The 19,397-nt window shown below is 44.2% G+C and overlaps 1 protein-coding gene across 1 annotated transcript in view; it reads right to left on the bottom strand.

The window, feature by feature from the left end:
- The window catches only part of LOC135217784 (mediator of RNA polymerase II transcription subunit 12-like protein), a 375,610-nt gene that overhangs the window by 292,672 nt on the left and 63,541 nt on the right, over positions 1-19,397 (bottom strand). The window contains 2 exon segments of the mRNA XM_064253813.1: positions 2,215-2,353; positions 3,930-4,183. Coding sequence (XP_064109883.1) covers positions 2,215-2,353; positions 3,930-4,183 — 393 coding nt within the window.

Here is a 19,397-nt window from a genome sequence, read left to right as displayed (position 1 = left end):
CTCCCTTATTGGCTTCCAATTCCGATCTATCTTCCATTTCCTGTCCATCAAGTTGGGAGAAGAATGAGCAACCGGAGGAGAGCGCCTCCTTTCGTAAGGTGAAGAGCTTTTAGCAGTACCGATTCTAACCTGACAAGGGCTACGGCTGCCTGTGCGACATCTTGAGTCCCCGCCACGAAAAAAAAGCCGATCTTGCTCTTGCCTTTACTTGCATTAAGACTATCCTGAGAAGGGCAACGGCCGCCTGTGCAACAACTCCCGTCCTTATCAGGAGAAGGCCTCAAATGTCTTTCACCTTTCGCAGAATCAGGCTCTAACTCCATATCCGATGAAGATCCTGGTTTATAGCTTCAGGCGCTTTGCGCCTCATCTCAGGCGCTTCAGGCGCTTTGCGCCTTGTTTCAGGCGCTTCAGGCGCTTTGTGCCTCATTTCAGGCGCTTCAGGCGTTTCAGACGCTAAAGGCGCTTTGTGCCTCGTTTCAGGCGCTTTGCGCCTCAGTTCAGGCGCTTTGTGCCTCAGTTCAGGCGCTTCAGGCACTTTGCGCCTCGTTTCAGGCGCTTCAGGAGCTTTGCGCTTCGTTTCAGGCGCCTCAGGCGCTTTGCGCCTCGTTTCAGGCGCCTCAGGCTCTTTGCGTCTCGTTTCAGGCGCTTCAGGCGCTTTGTGCCTCATTTCAGCCGCTTCAGGCGCCTCTTTAGAATCCTCTCGCCTTGTCGGCGATTTGCGCCTGGCCGCCTCGTCCGAGCTGTCAAAGACTTCTATCGGACGGGATTTCTTAACGGGAAGGAAGCGATCCTTTCTCCTGGGAGGATCCTTCTTCAAAACTTCTATTAACGAAGATATCTACTGTTGCCTTTCACCTAGGATCTTCGTTGCGTCGTCTTCTTTCTCCGTATCCGATCTAGGGGAAGGAGGATTTAATGAATAAATGTCTTTCTTCTTCTTCTCAGGTGGATAGTCTTCCTGAAAACTTTCCGGGCTAGAATCCCAAGCTGGCGATTTCCACGATCTTTTAGAAGGTCTCGACAGCTTGTCAGAACTCCACCCTATTTTCCTTTCGATGAAGACTCGGATGACGAAAAAACACTGTTTTAGGATGCCTTTCCAACGGCTATCCTTGGCAGTCTGGGACGCTACTACAGATCCTGCCGAGGGGACGGCCGACCGGTGGGGATTCTCTGAAACCTCCTTAAGGCTTTCGACATTCCTTCTCCTCTGGGCTTGTGAGCTTGGAAGAGGTCTAGGCCTGAGAGCGAGACAGAGCCGATCGGAACGCACCCTCCACTATTTTAGGACGCCTTTCCAATGGCGAACTTGGCAGTCTGGGACGTTCTACAGAGTCTGCCGAGGGGACGCCTGATCGGTGGGGATTCTCTGAAACCTCCGTGCGGCTTTCGACATTCCTTCTCCTCTGGGCTTGTGAGTTTGGAAGAGGTCTAGACCTGGGAGCGAGACAGAGCCAATCAGACGCACCCTCCGCTTCAATGGGGAACACTATATTCACTTCTTACCTTTTAAGAGCTCACATTTTGAGCTACATCCATTATCTTCAAATTTGCATATATAAATTTGTAGTTTCTGTGGAGTAAGAAGGTGATGAGGATGCAACAACTACTAGTACTGCTAATACTCTAACTGCTCGTTAGCACAAACGCTATTAAAGCTTCTAAAGTAAGCGTATCTAGTTATATGCTTTTCTGACTTCCTAAAGTAGGAAATTAGAGTTTAATATTTCCTCAATAAAGTTGTAACCTTTATTACATGTAATAATGAATAAATATTAATAATTCCCTTTATTGCAAACTATGTGAGTGTCTACCGATAATTTCGGTAGTTTCACTTAATATTTTCTTCGAAATTTCGAAGTGAAATTCATTAAAAAGTTAATAAAAGCGTATGCCGAACCAAAGACCCAGTACTTCCCTGCAAAAGACAGCCCAGAAGATCGATGGCGATGAAACACGAAAATCAAGTAAGGAGGAACCGCAAACGTATGTTTACATTCCAACCGATAGAGAAAATCTGGTTCTAGAAGGTAATGGTTCCTATTCCTGCCACCCAGCAGCAGGACGGTAGATCACCTGACCTACCTACCTGTAGCGTGTGCCGCAAAATTCAAATTTCTATCAGGGACGACGGAGTCTATAGCTAAGTATATATCTGACAGGGAAGTTGAATGTATGAAACCCCAAAATTGTATAAGATACAAACTATACCTGTATGAAACATGATGTTGCCAATACAATAGGCCGATGCTGATGACAAGCTAAAAGTTCCTGAAAGGTTGCTGCTAAAGGATTAATGTTTGCACTCGCAGACTGGGTTCCACTTGACCCTTGACCATTTACCGCCAATCTGTAGAGGAAATAATTATATATAATGCTTGACATTAACAATCACAAAATGCTGATGACAATCATACTCAAAGAGTTGTTCCAAATACACAACTTTGAATGGAAATTAAGCAACAGATTTGTATTAGTCACTCCTTACCTCTATTCAGAAACAGCGTATAGTGTCATACAAGAAATTAAAAGGATAAAAAAGTTTTCTTCATATGAATATCCTAGCCTAGTTATATTAAACCCTCTTGAGAGGTAACCCTTAAATTTGAGTCCAATACTGTACTCAAAACTAAAAGAAAGCTCACAAACAATGTGACGTTATGCCTGGTGTAATCTGGTGTTTCTTGATCTGGGGTGTCTTGTTTGGTGGTAGAATCTGGTGTGGTATTACTAAATAATACCACACCAGATACGACCACCAAAGAAGACACCCCAGATAAAAAAACACCAGACTACACCGGGCATAACATCATGCAACAGCAATGAGCTAATGACAATTCAGCAAGTAGTGACATCATGGAACCGCCTCCACCCACCAACCAGAATCCTGTAAGGAGAGGCGCCCTTCCCTTATGACGGTGTGAGCGACTACTGCAGTTTCCAGATAGAGAGAGAGAGAGAGAGAGAGAGAGAGAGAGAGAGAGAGAGAGAGAGAGAGAGAGAGAGAGAGAGAGAGAGATGCCCTGAGCAAGAGGAATCCAAATGAGTCATTTAGTATCTTTTGTCAATTAGGCTTAAGATTGAATTTGTACTGCATTTTGTATAATATATTCAATTTGACAAATACCACATTTTTTAGATGAATCCCCCATTTGGCATTTTAATAACCAACTTGTGTACAGAAGAAGGGTCAGTAATAAGAATAGAGAAACTTTTATACAAAATAAAAGTGGCTGAAATAGTCATTATTTTCAATAAAACCAATAACAATAAAAAGCATAGAGTACTGCATCAACATCAAGAGCAGAGCACTGGGGCAATTTCTGATAACCAGTGAAGATGAGTGGCTAAGGAGTGCATGGGCAGTAGGACTGATAAAAGTAGACAAAGACCCAGAAATATACGGACAGGAGAATGATAAACAGAACAGAGGAATGGCACAACAAACCAAGACCAGGTCCCTAAGAACCAGATATGACCAAAGAACGATAGATGGAAATAACATGGCACCCATATGAAGGAAGTGTAATATGAAAAACGAGACCAGAAACCACATAGCAAACGAATGTCCAGCACTTGCACAGACCCAGTTCATAAAGAGGCACGATTCAGTAGCAAAAGCCCTCCTATGAAGTCTGTGCAAGAAACACCAGTTACCTTGCAGTAATAAGTGGTGCATTATGACGCCATAAATTGCCAATTTTATGGCGCTATACAAGCACCATAAAATCAGATTGTCGTTAACTGAGTCAGTCGATAACCGGGGACTGCCTGTAATGTGCCTGTAAAGTCTACAAATATACATTGTATTGAAATTTCTAAAAATTCATCAACCAATAATGCAACAAAAAACAAATAACACAAATTTGAGCATGTAACTGAAGATCTCATTATTAAAGAAAAAAAAAAAGGAGGTGTTGACTTACCCTGTAGTTGGCTGGTTGACTGGTGACTGTGGACGTGGAGATGAATATCCTGAGTCATGACAAAGCTGAGCTAACTTAGAAGCCGAGTAATAGGACAACTTGCGTGAAAGGTATTCTGACTGTGTTATTTCATCAAGATACTGAAGAGGTAACGCTAATACTACACGAAGGACAACATCATGTTCTGCACCCCGCCACCGTACAAAGGCTTCAACAACCCACTCAAGAAATTCTTGACGATCTAGGAGACCCTCCTGGTTAAAAGAAAAGCAGATAAATACAGAGTGCCCATTGATACTTCTTGAAAGAAAATTTATTTCCATGATTTTACATTAAACAAAACATCAAAGTATGTAAGTATGTAACTGTAAAGTTGTATATAACTCAAAATCCAAAGGGTAGTGAGAGACAGGTTCTTTACCTGTACAGAGTAATAATAAGGGCAAATACTTTTGCTCTACAAACAAGGGCACATTTTACCCTTAGCCTAACTTTCTCTACCGCGGCCTTGAAATTCTTGTGATTCATCCCTTCTTTCTAGCCGACCCGTGTACAGGCCTAACTCTCCAGGGTTTTAAATTGGCAGAATCTGAGGGTCTTAGGTTTGCGAGAGCTAGGTTGAAAAAGGGTACATGTTAGGGGTTTGGGCAGAGGTGGTATATTCCCATTAATGTATACAGTGGACCCTTCAGTTTGTGGACTCACACATTTGCGGATTTCTCTCGAGAACATTTCCCCGCATTATTTGCAGAAAATTAGCATATTCGTGGTATTTTTCTATGAGAAATCTCCACAAATTCCTGGTTGTTTTCATCAATTTCATCATAAAATGCACTTTTTGTGATAAAACTATTAAGAAAACCAAGTATAAAAATTTTTAGTAGGTTTTTCTTGAGTTTTAACTAACAAAATAGGCTGTATGAGCTAGCATTTAAAATACGAATTCTGGGCATTGCTAGGTTGAAAGAGTAAGATAGACCAGGGATTTGCATTGGTAGGAAAAGGAAAAATAATTTTCCTCCCTTTCTCGTCTTCGTCCTTGAGATGATATATTCATAAAAAAAAAAGGGGACCCATATACATTTTATATTACCAACTGCACTGGCCACGTTTTTTTATGTTGAGTTCCCGTGAAATTCGAGACCAGATTCTTTCTTTTTTTATTTACAAAGCCATATTCAGGTGAGTTTCCATGTTTACGATATTCAATTACATAACATTAAATAAAAGCAGGATTCTTAATTTAACAAGTAAAAATTAATACAAGACTAAAATTAATTTAAAATTTAAAGAAAGAATTAAAAGGAAATGACAAGTAAAATGAAGAAGTAAAAAGTATAAATAAAAAATAAATACCAAGGTGCAACCAACCGTTAGTTGAGACGGAAGGAAATAAATAACTAGACTTGGGCAAGAAGTTGAAAAGTTGACTATGCCAGATAAAACTCCAGATGAAACTCCACTATTCAAAGAGGGAACAAGACATTTAATATATAATGACTCTAGAGTGGTTAGGTAATCAGTCTTTAACAGAGCCTAAAATAGAGAAGTGTTGTTTCTTCACCTCTATCTTACAAATGATTGCGTGATTTTTTTATATCTGAGTGTTCAGGCATACTTAATTTTTGACCCATCCTAAAACTAAAGCCCATGTGACTACAGTATCTCATCTGCAGCAGCCTCCTAGTCGATCCAACGTAAATTCCGGGACATCCTGGGCACGTAAATTTGTATACTACGCTGGATCGCATGAAATGTTGCAGATGATCTTTGAAGCAGAAAAAAAAGAGCCTATTTTGCTTGGGTTGTTTGATATGAGTTTTATATTCAGACAGAGAATTTCACTTTCAATAATCCTGGTTAGGTGTCGTGAAAATTTGCTATTGTATGTATATGGAATGGAGGCATACATTAGTTTCTTTAGTACGTCTATCATTGGAATGGGGGGTTTAAAATGCAAAGTTAAAAGTTCGTTAACAATAATAAAAAATACATCCTTAGGGTACGGGTTTCGTTGGAAGATATTAAATAAAAATTCAATTTCTTTATAGAAGATATTCCACTTTGATGAATACTTTATGGCTCAATGAACCAGAGTGGAGATGGCATTAAGCTTAAAACTCTTTTGACATTATGGCTCAATGAACCAGAGTGGAGATGGCATTAAGCTTAAAACTCTTTTGACAAGGGTTATAAATAAAATTTATTAGATAGTCACATATATGTTTGCTTCTTCAAAACTGAAGTGTTAAAAATTGAATGATCCCTAGTAATACAAATATAAAAAAACGGTAAAGAATTACCGTTTTCGAGTTCCACAGTAAAGTTAATGTTAGGGTGTTCCAAATTAATAAACATGATATTGTAATGATACAATTAAGTTTGTTCATACTTACCTGGCAGATATATATATAGCTGTATTTTTCCGAATCCGACAGAAATTTAAACACTTACGACACACGCAGTGGGAGTCAGGTGGTTAGTACCCATTCCCGCCGCTGGGAGGGGGCGGTATCAGGAATCATTCCCATTTTCTATTCATAATTTTTATTTCCACTGTCTCCTGAGGGGAGGTGGGTGGGTACTTGATTATATATATCTGCCAGGTAAGTATGAACAAACTTAATTGTATCATTACAATATCATTTTGTTCATGAAACTTACCTGTCAGATATATATATAGCTGAATCCCACCTTTGGTGGTGGGAGTAGACAGAATAGAAGATTTTAGGAAACATATATATGCAGATAATTGATATCTTGATTCCTTACCTGTTAGCATAGCTGACTTCGTGGTTACTGCCGCGTAAGTCTGCTTGTGCTACTAGAGTTGCCAGCGAGGTAGAGACCTATATAGCTGGTGCACTCCAGATGATCTGTCAACAGGGGCGAGACCACGACGTGACTAGAACCATATTGACCATACCATGAGGGCTAAGATGTAAAATAATATATATATAAAAATTGGATATTGTTATGTTTACAATCAAGGTTTCATACATACTTACTGGCAGATATATACATAGCTAAGACTCCGTCGTCCCACAGAAATTCAAATTTCGCGCCACTCGCTACAGGTAGGTCAGGTGATCTACCGGCCTGCCCTGGGCGGCAGGACTAGGAACCATCCCCGTTTTCTATCATATTTTCTCTCTTCCACCTGTCTCCTGCGGGGAGGCTGGGTGGGCCTTTAATTGTATATATCTGCCAGGTAAGTATGTATGAAACTTTATTGTAACATAACAATATCATTTTCATACAATCAACTTACCTGTCAGATATATACATAGCTGATTGGCACCCTTCGGTGGAGGGTAAGAGACAGCTTCTATATGGAATAGACAGGTAAACAACATATGTTGTAGGTATAAATAAAACCTTGGTTCCTACCTGATAGGTGGTAGACTTCGTGGGTGTTTGCCCAGTAGTCTGCATCACCTCAAGAAACTTTAGCGAGATATATGATCTATGGCCAAGAGTTCTTGTGGGTCTGCCGATGGGGTCTTATCCGCTTACTCGGCAGAGCCTAAAAGGACTTTGTCAATGGGTGCTGATCCACTTATATGACAATACACCTTATGAAGGAGACACACAACCAATCCCGACCACCTGATCCTAACCATATGTTAGAACTAAGGATTGTTCCGAGTTATCCCCGAACTCGTCACAACAACCGTAACTCAACAAAACCACTGCACACACATTACATAATTTTCAAAAAAAATTATACTCATCTAATTGGATATGACAAAGCGTCTCTTACTGAACAACACAGACGGCCGCCCGTGCTAGCCTAAGTCCTCCATTGGTCGAAGAGACTCTCGACCATATCCAAAAAGAAGAAAAGTATATACATGTAGGATTGGTGTCGGCTCCCGTACCCAGAATCGTATCCGCGATACGAAAGGACCTAGAGAAAAACACTTCTCATATGTCACACGCACGTCTTTCAAGTAATGAGATGCAAATACTGAGTTGCATCTCCAAAATGTCGTATCTATGATGTTTTTAAGCGAACCTATTCTTATGAAACGAGAGAGACGTCGCTATAGCTCTCACTTCATGAGCTTTTACTCTCAACAGTTGTAACTGTTCGTCAGGACAGGCCTTATGAGCGTCTGTAATGACGTTTCTTACAAAGAATGCCAGCGCATTCTTGGACATCAGTCTTGTGGGGTCTTTTACCGCGCACCAAAGACCTTGTCTAGAGCCTCCCATTTGATGCTTTCTCTGAAGGTAGAACTTCAGAGCTCTAACAGGGCATAGAGACCTCTCTGCTTCTCTGCCTACGAGACTCGACATGCCTTTGACTTCGAATGACTTAGGCCAGGGATTCGTAGGATTCTCGTTTTCGCTAAAAACAGGGTCTTACGAGCAAATCGCTGAGTCTCCCTTGAATCCTACTTTATCCTGCAGAGCATGCAATTCACTAATTCTCTTTGCCGTAGCTAAAGATAATAGGAATAGGCATTTTCGGGTAATGTCTCTAAACGATGCCCGATGAGGAGGTTCGAATCTTTCCGATGACAGATACTTTAGGACTACGTCTAGGTTCCAGTTCGGAGGTACTGGTTTCCTTAGGACTTTGAAAGTCTCAAAAGACCTTATGAAGATCGTGGAAGATATTTATTATCTGCCAGATCTAAGCCTCCTTGTTCCTGAATACAGCCGAGAGCATACTTCTGTATCCCTTTATTGTGGATACGGCTAGATGAGATTTTTCTCTCAGGAATAGCAGGAAATCAGCAATTTCCGCTATAGAGGTAGTGGAGGAGGACAACTTCTTGGATCTACACCACCTTCTAAATACCTCCCACTTTGATTGGTATACTTTCGTAGTGGAGGTTCTGCGTGCTCTCGCGATCGCGCTTGCCACTTCGCGAGAAAAGCCTCTCGCTCTGACAAGTCTTTCGATAGTCGAAAGGCAGTCAGAGCGAGAGCGGGGAGGTTTTGGTGGTACCATCTTGAAGTCGTGGTTTGTCTGAGAAGATCCATCCTTCTTGGTAGGGATCTTGGAAAATCTACGATCCACTCTACCACCTCCGTGAAACCATTCCTGGGCCCGTCCAAAAGGGGGCTATTAAAACGTCATCCTCGTCTCTTTTGACGCCACAAACTTTTTCATTACTACCCCAGGATTTTGAATGGGGGAAAAGCATATACGTCTACTCGAGACCAATTTAGCAGGAAGGCGTCTACCATAAGAGCTCTTGGATCTTCCACGACCGAACAAAAAAACTGGGAGCCTTTTTGAGATGAATGTTGCGAAGAGATCCACATGAGGAGTTCCCCCACAGAGACCAGAGATCGAGACACACTTCCTCGTGTAGAGTCATTCTGTATGAAGGACCTGGCTCCTGCTGAGCCTGTCCGCCCTCACATTCCTTACTCCCTGTACGAACCTTGTCAGCAGGGAGATGTTCCTGTGAGACGTCCAAAGTAATAGGTCTCTCGTGAGCTCGTAAAGGAACGAGGAGTGCGTCCCTCCCTGTTTCCGAATGTAGGCAAGTGCGGTGGTGTTGTCCACGTTTACTTGCACTAATCCTTGTTTAGACACCACAGGTTCTAGGCTCTTCAAGGCCAGATGTACGGCGAAGAGCTCTTTGCAGTTTATGTGCCAAGACACCTGTGCTGGTTCCCAGGTGCCTGACACTTCCTCTGAGCCTAATGTCGCTCCCCAAACCTCTCTCCGACGCGTCGGAGAACAACACTAGGTTCTGGGTTCTGTGTTCTTAGAGAGATCCCTTTGTTCTCTTCCAGAGGGAGCAACCACCACTGTAGGTGTGACTTTATCTCCACTGGAATGGGAAAAACGTCCGACAGTTGTCCCGGTTTTCCAGCTCCAAGACCTCTTGAGGAAGAATTGAAGCGGACGTATCTGAAGTCTTCCTAGAGGGAAGAATTGTTCTAGCGAGGAAAGCGTCCCCAGAAGGCTCAACCATTCCCTCGCCGACGTTTGTTGCTTCTCTAAGAAGAGAGAGACTATCCGCAAACCTTTTTGCGATTCTCTCTTGCGAAGGAAAAAACTCGAAAACCCCGAGAATCCATCCGAATCCCAGATAGACTAGGTCTTGTCTGGGGGTCAGCTGAGACTTCTCGAGGTTCACAAGCAATCCCAACGCTTTGATTAAATCCAGAGTTAACTTTAGGTCCCCCAAGCACTGTCTCTCCGATCTGGCCCTGATGAGGTCCAAGTCGTCCAAGATACATAGAGACATTCACTCCTTTGAGGTGAAGAAACCTCGCCACATTCTTCATCAGGCTTGTGAAGACCTGAGGAGCTGTGGACAGGCCGAAACACAAGGCTCTGAACTGAAAGATCCTTCCCCCCGTCATGAAACGGAGGTACTTCTTCGATGAAGGGTGGATCGGGACGTGAAAGTAGGCGTCCTGGAGATCTAAAGACACCATCCAATCTCCCTGTCGTAATGACGCCATGACTGAAGCAGAAGTCTCCATGGAGAACTTCTCCTTCTGAACAAATTTGTTCAGAGAGCTGACGTCCAGTACTGGTCTCCAGCCTCCCGAGGCTTTCGCCACCAGAAAAAGGCGATTGTAAAACCCCGGGGAGTGTTGATCCCGTACCAATCTATCGCTCTCTTGTCCCACATTTTGTTCCACCATCGATCGAAAGAGTATCCCTCAGCACAGGATCCTTGTATTTGGCTGATAGTCCCTTGGTATTGACGTTAGGGGAGGAGTGTTTCAGGAAAGGGATACGATATCCCCTCCTTAAGATCGCCAAAGATGACGCGTCTGCATTTATCAGTGTCCAGCTTCACACAAATCCCAGGAGCCTGGCACCTACTGGTGCTTGGAGGAGAGAATCTTCATTTTCCCTTCTTAAAGGGACGAAAAGCAGATCTACCTCTCTTCTGGAGCCTTCCTCCTTGTGGAAGGTCTGGAGGTCGGACCACCTCGAAAGGGCTGCACCGTTGTACTGGGTCCTTTCTTGTCCGATGCAGCAACAGGTTTCTTCTTTCTTGCTGACTGCGTCAGCAGATCCTGAGTTGCCTTCTCAGTTAAAGAATGCGCAATGTCCTTTACTAACTGAGAAGGAACAAAAAGTCAGATAGAGGCGCATATAGAAGTGCTGCTCTCTGAGCATGTGAGACTGCCTTTGTTAAGAAGGCGCCATATACAGTCCTTTTTCTTTAAAAGACCTGCCCCAAACAAAGAGGAGATTTCAAAAGATCCATCCTGTACCGCCTTGTCAATACAAGACAATATGCATAACAGGGCTTCAGGTTCGATTCCTTCCGAATCATGGGCTTTCTTGGACATCACCCAAGGGACCAATCTAAGAAGTTAAAAACTTCCAATACACGAAAGAGTTCCCTTGAGGAAGATTATCCAGTGTTCCGAAATTCCCCACGTAATCCGTGCAGAATTGAGACTTTGACGCCGTGAAGCGTCAACCAAAGTCGAAAAATCTGTTTCGGTTGTAGAAGGGAGAGCAATACCCATATTCTCTCCCGTCTGATACCAAATGCCTCTTTTCCCAGCCAATCTTGCTGGAGGCATGCAGAAGACTGTCCTACCTAAGTCTTTCTTAGACTTCATCCATGAGTCTAAGGAATGTAATGCTCTCTTCATCGATATGGTGGGTTTCATTTTGAGAAAAGACGAAGGCTTCTTCGTCTTAGCACTGGAAAAGAGCGAGCGCGGAGAAGAGGAGCGGCAGGCGTCAACTCGTCTCCGTACTCCTCAAGAAGTAGGGTAGTCAACACCTTATAGTTAGACAGACCTTCTCTTCCACTATATTCGTCATCCGAGTTTTCCTCTAATCGGGATCTACATGCGTCTCCGCTCTCCTTTCCGAACGTTCTTCTTCTTGAGGAGACAAACTCCTAATAGGAGAGGGGCTAAGGGAATGATAATCCTTCCTCTTTCCCTTCTAATAGTCATTGGAAGGCGTCATAAGCTTCGGCTTCTCTAGAATTTTAGAAGACGCTTCACGCTTACATGACGCTTCCCGTTCGCCAAGCGTCATGGATGACGTCTTTTGCTGACGTCTCGATGACGCTTCGCGCTTGGAAGACGCTCCGCTCTCCAAAGGCGTCCTACTTGGCCATTTCCCATAACTATTGAGACGGAGCAGTTCCATGTCTATGCTTCCGTTTCCAATGCACGCTTTGTTCGCGTCTAAAAGACGTCTTACGTCTCTCTGGCGTTACGAAACTCTCGTAAGCACCTGTTCTCGGCTTCTCGAACTAGACGCTTCTGTAAGACGTTTAGCCGTTTCCCGTCTGTATGACGCTTCTCGTTGAACAGGTGAGAGAGGACGAGACTTCTTAATTGGAAACGTCACGTCCTTCCGACGTGGCGCTAAAACTCCCACTAGAGATGACAGTTGCTCTTGACTGCCATACTGATCCTTTCTTGACGCTTCTCCCACGTCCAGTGCATGACGTCTTTCGTCATCACTCGGAGAAGAAGGAAAGGGTACTTCCGCGTACACTTCAGGTGACGCTGACGCCCCCTTCGCTTTCTTGCTAGAAGACGGAGCGTCATCTGAGAAACGCTCTGGACTAGAATCTATGTCAGGCTTCATATGACGCTTCAGCGGTCTCGACAAGTTCGATTCCTTCCACCCTCGTTAGGTGAGGGAGAGGGAGAGGACGAAACAAAACACGCGAAGGACGCTTTTTCTATAGCGCCCTTGAGCCGCCTGCCACGAAGCAGAGCTAGCTGAAGGGACGTCTGACCGTGGGGATTCCCCACGACCTCCTTAAGGCTTTCGACTTTCCTTTCTCCTCTGGCATGGGAGCTTGGAAGAGGTCTAGGCCTGGGAGCGTCGCAGGGACGATCAAACGCCCCCTCCACAACACTGGGAGAACTCACTTCACTGAAATGCTCACTTTCACTAGCCTTACCTTTGAAGTCAGCCATCTTGGACTTCATGTCTCTAATTGTAGCTTTCAGATTGGCGATTTCCGATGCCGAATCCGAAAAAGCACTCTGAGAATGAGATACATAGGGAGAATCTACATCAGTAGGATTAGAAATTATCCGTGAAAGGCTCAATAGGCCTTGAACTCACACCTTTCCATCGTCTAATTCTATCCCTCTCTAACTTCTTCAAATAAGAAGTCAAAGTCTTCCACTCTTCTGCATTCAATCCCTCGCATTCCTTACAAGTATTATAGCAGAACACTGAACCCCCCTACATTTACGGCATACAGTGTGAGGATCAACCGAAGCTTTCGTTCGGTATCCTCACCCTGCAGCCTACATTCACACACATTCTCACTCACATTTGAATCAGACATACTGAGAAAAATCCAAAAGAGTTGAATTCCAAAAACAGTCCACAGTAGCGAGAATTGCCAAAACCAAAACCGATCCAGATACGCGTCACCCAAAAAGCCGAAAAACGATGATCAAAGGATGAAATATGAATCTAAGTCAGGAGGTAATAGCAACAATGTGATACCACCGGCGACAGAGAAAATATGATAGAAAACGGGGATGGTTCCTAGTCCTGCCGCCCAGGGCAGGCCGGTAGATCACCTGACCTACCTGTAGCGAGTGGCGCGAAATTTGAATTTCTGTCGGGGACGACGGAGTCTTAGCTATGTATATATCTGACAGGTAAGTTGATTGTATGAAAATATATATCACCACCTGACCCACCTAGCCAAAGTTAAGGTGTGTTAACTAAGGCTTAAGAGTTAAGAAGTCACCGTTGTCGGCGACTCAACTACTAAATTAAGAGCTCTTCCTAACCATTTTCTACAGGATAGGATGAGTGGTACTTCTTGCCCCCAAGATTGTGTCTGCAGACACGTATGGCCCTAGCGAGCAGCAGATCTCATATGCCATCTTCACATCTCGCAGGGAGTGTGAATTGAACACAGAGTTGCTTCGCTAAAACATGGTACTCAGGATGTTGCTGAGTGCCATGCTCTGTTGAAATGCTTCCGAGGCCGCGCCCTCACCTCGTGAGCATTCAAATCGAAAGATTTCAAATCTTTGTGCAAACACAAAGAAGGAGCTTTTTTGAAAGACCTCCTTAACAATAAAGCCAGGGTGTTCTTCGATATGGGCAAGTCTGGTCTTTTCGGAACACTGCAGATTGTCCGTACGACTTCGACTTTCTTGAGTTTTATGTAGATAAAACTTGAGAGACCTGACAGGGCACAGGACTCTCTCTGGCTCCTGACCCCCTAACTTGTGCCATCCTTGCTTCCAAGCTCCTGGCCCAAGGACAAACGGGTTTCCATTCTTAGGCCATAACGAAAAGCTTAGAGAGCACACCGCCTTGTGTTCTAAAGCCAAAACTTTGTGACGTGGCTTAAAATCTCACTGACCCTCTTTGTCGTATCTAGGGTGGTTAGAAAAATGCCTTCCTGATCACATGCAAGAAGTTAACAGGTAGGAGATGTTCGAATGCTTTGACATCAAGAACTTCAGACTATGTCTAAGTTCCATCTTGAAACGCTTCGATCTGGACTGCACAGTCAGTCCGTCTGTACTAACGTCAGGTGACCGACCAGTTGACCAGTCAGACGAATCAAGGACAGCAAGGCTGTACCCTGAAGACCATAAGGCACTATTCTTCGCTGAAGGATGAGTGTCCTGGACTGCCCTTGGGCGATTCAAGCTAAGCAAAACCTTGGGGGGGTGTATCAACCGCAACCCAACGTCGTTAGCGAATCAACTCCTGAGCCACTCCTGACTCGAGCTTCTGGTGCCAGGAGAAAGGAGCGAGGAGCAAAAAGGCGATTCAGTCCTGAAGGACGAATGCTGACAGTCCAACCTGGTCTCATGTTAACGATCATCGGGGGTGTATAAACGCAACCGACTTCGTCAACAAGAAACTCTGGGCTACTATATGTCTCCTGATCTCGCACGAGTGTCTGACTCCGAGAAAACAGGTGAGACAAAAAGTAGATGGTGAGCGAGTTTCGAGATTCACAGAACTCAAAGATCGTGAAGGGCTTTGTTGTTTGACAGAAGCAAATCTCTGAGCCCAAAGGCCGTCAACAACATACGTATTTGCGTATTCTTTAATAGTTGTGACTGCCAGCTTATCCCATTCTTCAAACGGAAAGGGAAGACTGCAATCTTATGCTGTCAACATCTCGATAGTCTGAACGTAGTCAGACTCAGAGCGGAGAGGTTATAGGTACCTTTCGTGTTAAAGGAGAGACCGCTCTCTCGGAAAAGGTCCTTGGAAGGACGTGACCTCTGTGAATCTAGGGTCTTGAAGGCCAACATGGGGCGATTAGCGTCATTGTCGCTCCCTGTGATGATATAAATCATCTTATACATTTCCTAAGCGATTGAAAAAGGGGAAAAGAGACTAAACATCCATCCCCGTTCAACTATCATAAGGATGGCGTTTAATGTTACCGCTCCCGGATCGAGAATAAGGGAGCAGAAAAGAAGAAAAGCCTCTTCGTCCTCAACCTAGCGAGAGATGAATGAACAAGGACGTCCCTAAATCTCCACAACTCTAAACATACTTCTAAAGAAAGATTCCACTCGGAAGTCAGTAGTTGCTGCCTTCGATCGAGACGATTCGAACGGACTTTTGCAATCCGTAACGAACCTCTAGACTCTAGAGGATCGTTCCATTCTACGCCTGTTGTTATAATAGGCTCTTTCTCGTAAACCCCCCGAACCGGGACCGAGGAGAAGATACTTCCTAAGATATGAGAGAGCTGTGGAAGATCAGAGTTTGATATGGACCATGGTTCCAAAAACTCGTTTCGAGGACTGGAGGGACGACTGAATTGCTTCCACTTCTTTCAGATTATGATCCAGGACATCTGAAACCCTCTCCAGATGTCCAGCACCTTCTTTTCTATCACCTCAAGAGATACTTAACGCACCGAGAGATGTTCAGAATCATTCCTAGATCTTTAATAAAATTTCAGTTTCCCGGTAGGAAAAAAACTGTAGAGGTCTGAATTGCAGTCTATTCAGGGAAACAAACTTCTTTAGGAAGGAAATGGTCCCCAGCAAGCTCATCCATTCCCTCACGACAGTATGTTTACTTCCAATAAGGCTGCGCTTTGCCTAAGCAAGAGAGCATATAATAGTGCAATGTTGTGGTAGACTCGTAGTCCTATACCGTGCGGTAACGAGCACCGAAAGGAGTAAGATATCTCTGTAGAACTATTAAGGCCAAACGAATGCAATGTTTATTCATTCATGTAAGAAATCCCCTCAATCTTAGGCTAAAGTCCGTGATTGTAGGGCAGAGATACAGTTCGTCAGTCAATCCCGCAGGAGAGAGAGAGACGTAACTGCCAGCACAGAGATACGGTTAGTCAGTCAATCCCGCAGGAAGAGGAGAGAACCAGAGAGAGGACTTAACCTACCGCGCATGACAGCGAACGAGTTGGTACTGGCTCGTTTGGACTGGAGGAGAAGACAGTGACAGCAGCAGCTTACGATCGTGCCGTCATAGTCGTCTCTTAACTTTATGCCTGGGTTGCCAGCTACCCTATTCTATGAAGAAAAAGGTCCGTTATTTTTAGCATAAAGAGACTCTCAAGCTGGTATATTTTAAGCGAAACAGAAAACGCTAAATATAGTATGCGTTTGTTGTCGTCAGAACACTACCATACAACGGTAAAAGATAAATCGGAAACTCCTGGAAGGCTGCAGGGAGTAACGATTAAATGTCCTTAAAATGGACCATAGACCTCTCGGTTGCCATCCGAAGAGGTAACTACAGCAAGCGTATATGACTTGAACCAACCAGAAATTAAAATAACGCAAGGCAAAATATGAAATTATATCACAATAAAGTTTGTTCATACTTACCTGGCAGACATATATATAGCTGAATTCGGAAATACAGCTACATACATATCTGACAGGCAAGTTTCATGAACAAAACTTAGGAGAATCGAAGCAGTCAGCTCAAGCTTCTTATGTTATTGGACATAAGGGTTCATTGACGTAGTCTACAAGTCTATTTCTTGTACGAGTCTGCGAATGACGAATGAGAGCTCTCCGAATCTTGTCAATAAGAGCTTATTCGCTTACGCAATATCAAGTTAATGAGATGTTTGTCAATGAGAACTAACCCATTTACAGGACAAAGAGATATTTTGTCAATGAGGGGGATACCACTTACTTGACAAAACGATAGTATATTGTCAATGGGGGAAGGGGGAAAGTCACTGAATTGACAAAACTAATCCAGGAAGTCGAGCATTTTATTTTACCGATTCCCGTCTCAAACGAGGAAAAGGGGCAAGAATCCTGTTAAGAGACTGGGCTTACGTCAGGTAGAACGACGATGTTCAATTCGGCAGCGTAGTCCCGACTAGGAACTAACAAAATCTATCATCTGAAAAGCCCTTTCAGATGGGCTAAAAAGCTGGCAAAATTATCCTGGGAAGAGGAAGAAACTCTCCAACCAGCTTCCTCTCCCGTATCACAACTAATGCCTGCTAAAGCTTAAAAATTTATTGGCAGTATGGCAAGGCAAGTCCTCTTGCGCTTCCTGAAGAGCGTACTTTTGATGAGTGCCTTTGCAAGAATCCTACTGAACGTTGCCGGAGAGTCCTGACTGCAGGACATCGGCGCCTTTTAAACCCGTAACCCTAACTGCCTTATCGCAAAGTCTTGACTGCGGTAGTGCAACTTAAATTTATTTTTGGCAGAATGTCAAAGCTTGCGGTAGAGCAAAACGAGATTTCCCTTGAGCTTTCCTTAACTCCATCCACCTATGCGAAACGCAATATTAATTGACAGAGACCTCTTGAATTCACGAAACCCGATGTCTTGCTGGGTTTCGAAGAAGAAGTTGTCTGTTCACTTTAAGCTTACTCCGAAGCACTGCCTACTTCACATTCTTTGCAGGTGAGGTAGAGGTATTATCGAAGGTGAGGTAAAAATCTTTAAGCCCAAATCTTGAAACAAGAGCTTGAAGAGTTCAACAGAAACGTTCAGCCAGGCGACACACCTGGCGTGCGCTGGTGCACGCTCGGCGTCCACTGGAGCGCGCTGCGGCGTCCACTTGGAGCGCGCTCGCGTTCCACTGGTGCACCGCTCGGCGTCCACTGGCGCGCGCTTGGCGTGCACCCGCGCGCCCCTGGCTTGGGCGTCCCGCTCTCAAAAGCTTACTGCTACTATGACTTCTTTTACGTATTTCTCGGTGGAAAGAAAGACGGACACGAGTTCAGGCGACGTTCGCCTTCTTACTTCTCACTGAAACGCATACGAGAGAGAGAGAGAGAGGACGTGAAGCGTCCTCTTCTATAAAGCTTCTATTTAGAGGGCGCGAGTCCATCCGAAAGCTCCAAACCCCTGCGCGGGGAGGACGCTTTCGAGGACGAGAAGCAATCCTTCAGGATTCGTGCACGTGCACGCACTTAGGCAGTCTGGGGGGGATTTTCATCAGAACTGCCGAGGCACCCGAGATCGGTGGGGTTCCTCGTAACCCTCCTTCGGCTTTCGACATGCTCTCTCCCTGGTTCTGGGAGTCAAGAAGAGGTCCCGGCCTAGAGGCGAAACGAGGCCGATCTGACGCACCCTCCACTACACAAGGGGGTATCACTGCACTTTTGCACTTCACTTCTTTTACTCTCTAAAGCAAGCACTTTCGATTCTAAGTTACGAATCGAAGGAGTATCAGAGAAAGGGCAATTTCTCTACAGACACTGCTTAGGGCCCGAAGGCAACAATGCAGGGTTTAGGAGTAACAAATTACAGAAGTAGCACTTCACAGCAATGAAGGAGAGCGAGCATCTCTCGTAGACATATACATGCCCGTAGGCCATACTACAGGGTTATGCAAAATAAAGTCTACAGGAAGGTTAGCAGGTTCACTACCCTGACTTTTGTTACTGATTAATTGCGTACATACAATCATACGTCCTTCCTTCCGGAATTAGACATGTTTACTGATTAATTGCGTACATACGAATCATACGTCTTCCTTACGGAATAGACAAAGTCTCACACTCCTTACATGACAAATCTCAACAAAGAAGCAAGACCCATACCCCTCGTACATACCAAGTGCGAATCTACCGAAGCTTTCGGTAGCCACACCCTATCTTTGCAGACAACCCCGTCTGAAACTAGCCTAACTAGATTCAGATATTTTATGCAAAAATGAATCAAATTCAAATCAATTTAAGATAGCGTATGCCTAGCCACAAATCCAAGTAAATAAATCAAAAGACAATTAGGATACTTAGGCGGCAATGAAGTTTCCAAAATCCTAAGACGGAGGTACTGAAAATGGGAATGATTCCTGATACCACCCGCCTCCCAGCGGCGGGAATGGGTACTAACCACCTGACTCCCACTGCGTGTGTCGTAAGTGTTTAAATTTCTGTCGGATTCGGAAAAATACAGCTATATATATATCTGACAGGTAAGTTTCATGAACAAATGTAAAAATTGTGAAGCTTGCCATTTGTATCTAAAAAGGGCGAAGGTGTCATCCACATACCTTCCATAGAACAATGGTTTAAAAGAATCAGGACAAGAATT

This window comes from Macrobrachium nipponense, chromosome 7, assembly GCF_015104395.2.
Source record: "Macrobrachium nipponense isolate FS-2020 chromosome 7, ASM1510439v2, whole genome shotgun sequence".
Lineage (NCBI taxonomy): Eukaryota > Metazoa > Arthropoda > Malacostraca > Decapoda > Palaemonidae > Macrobrachium > Macrobrachium nipponense.
This window is presented reverse-complemented; position numbering and strand designations above follow the sequence as displayed.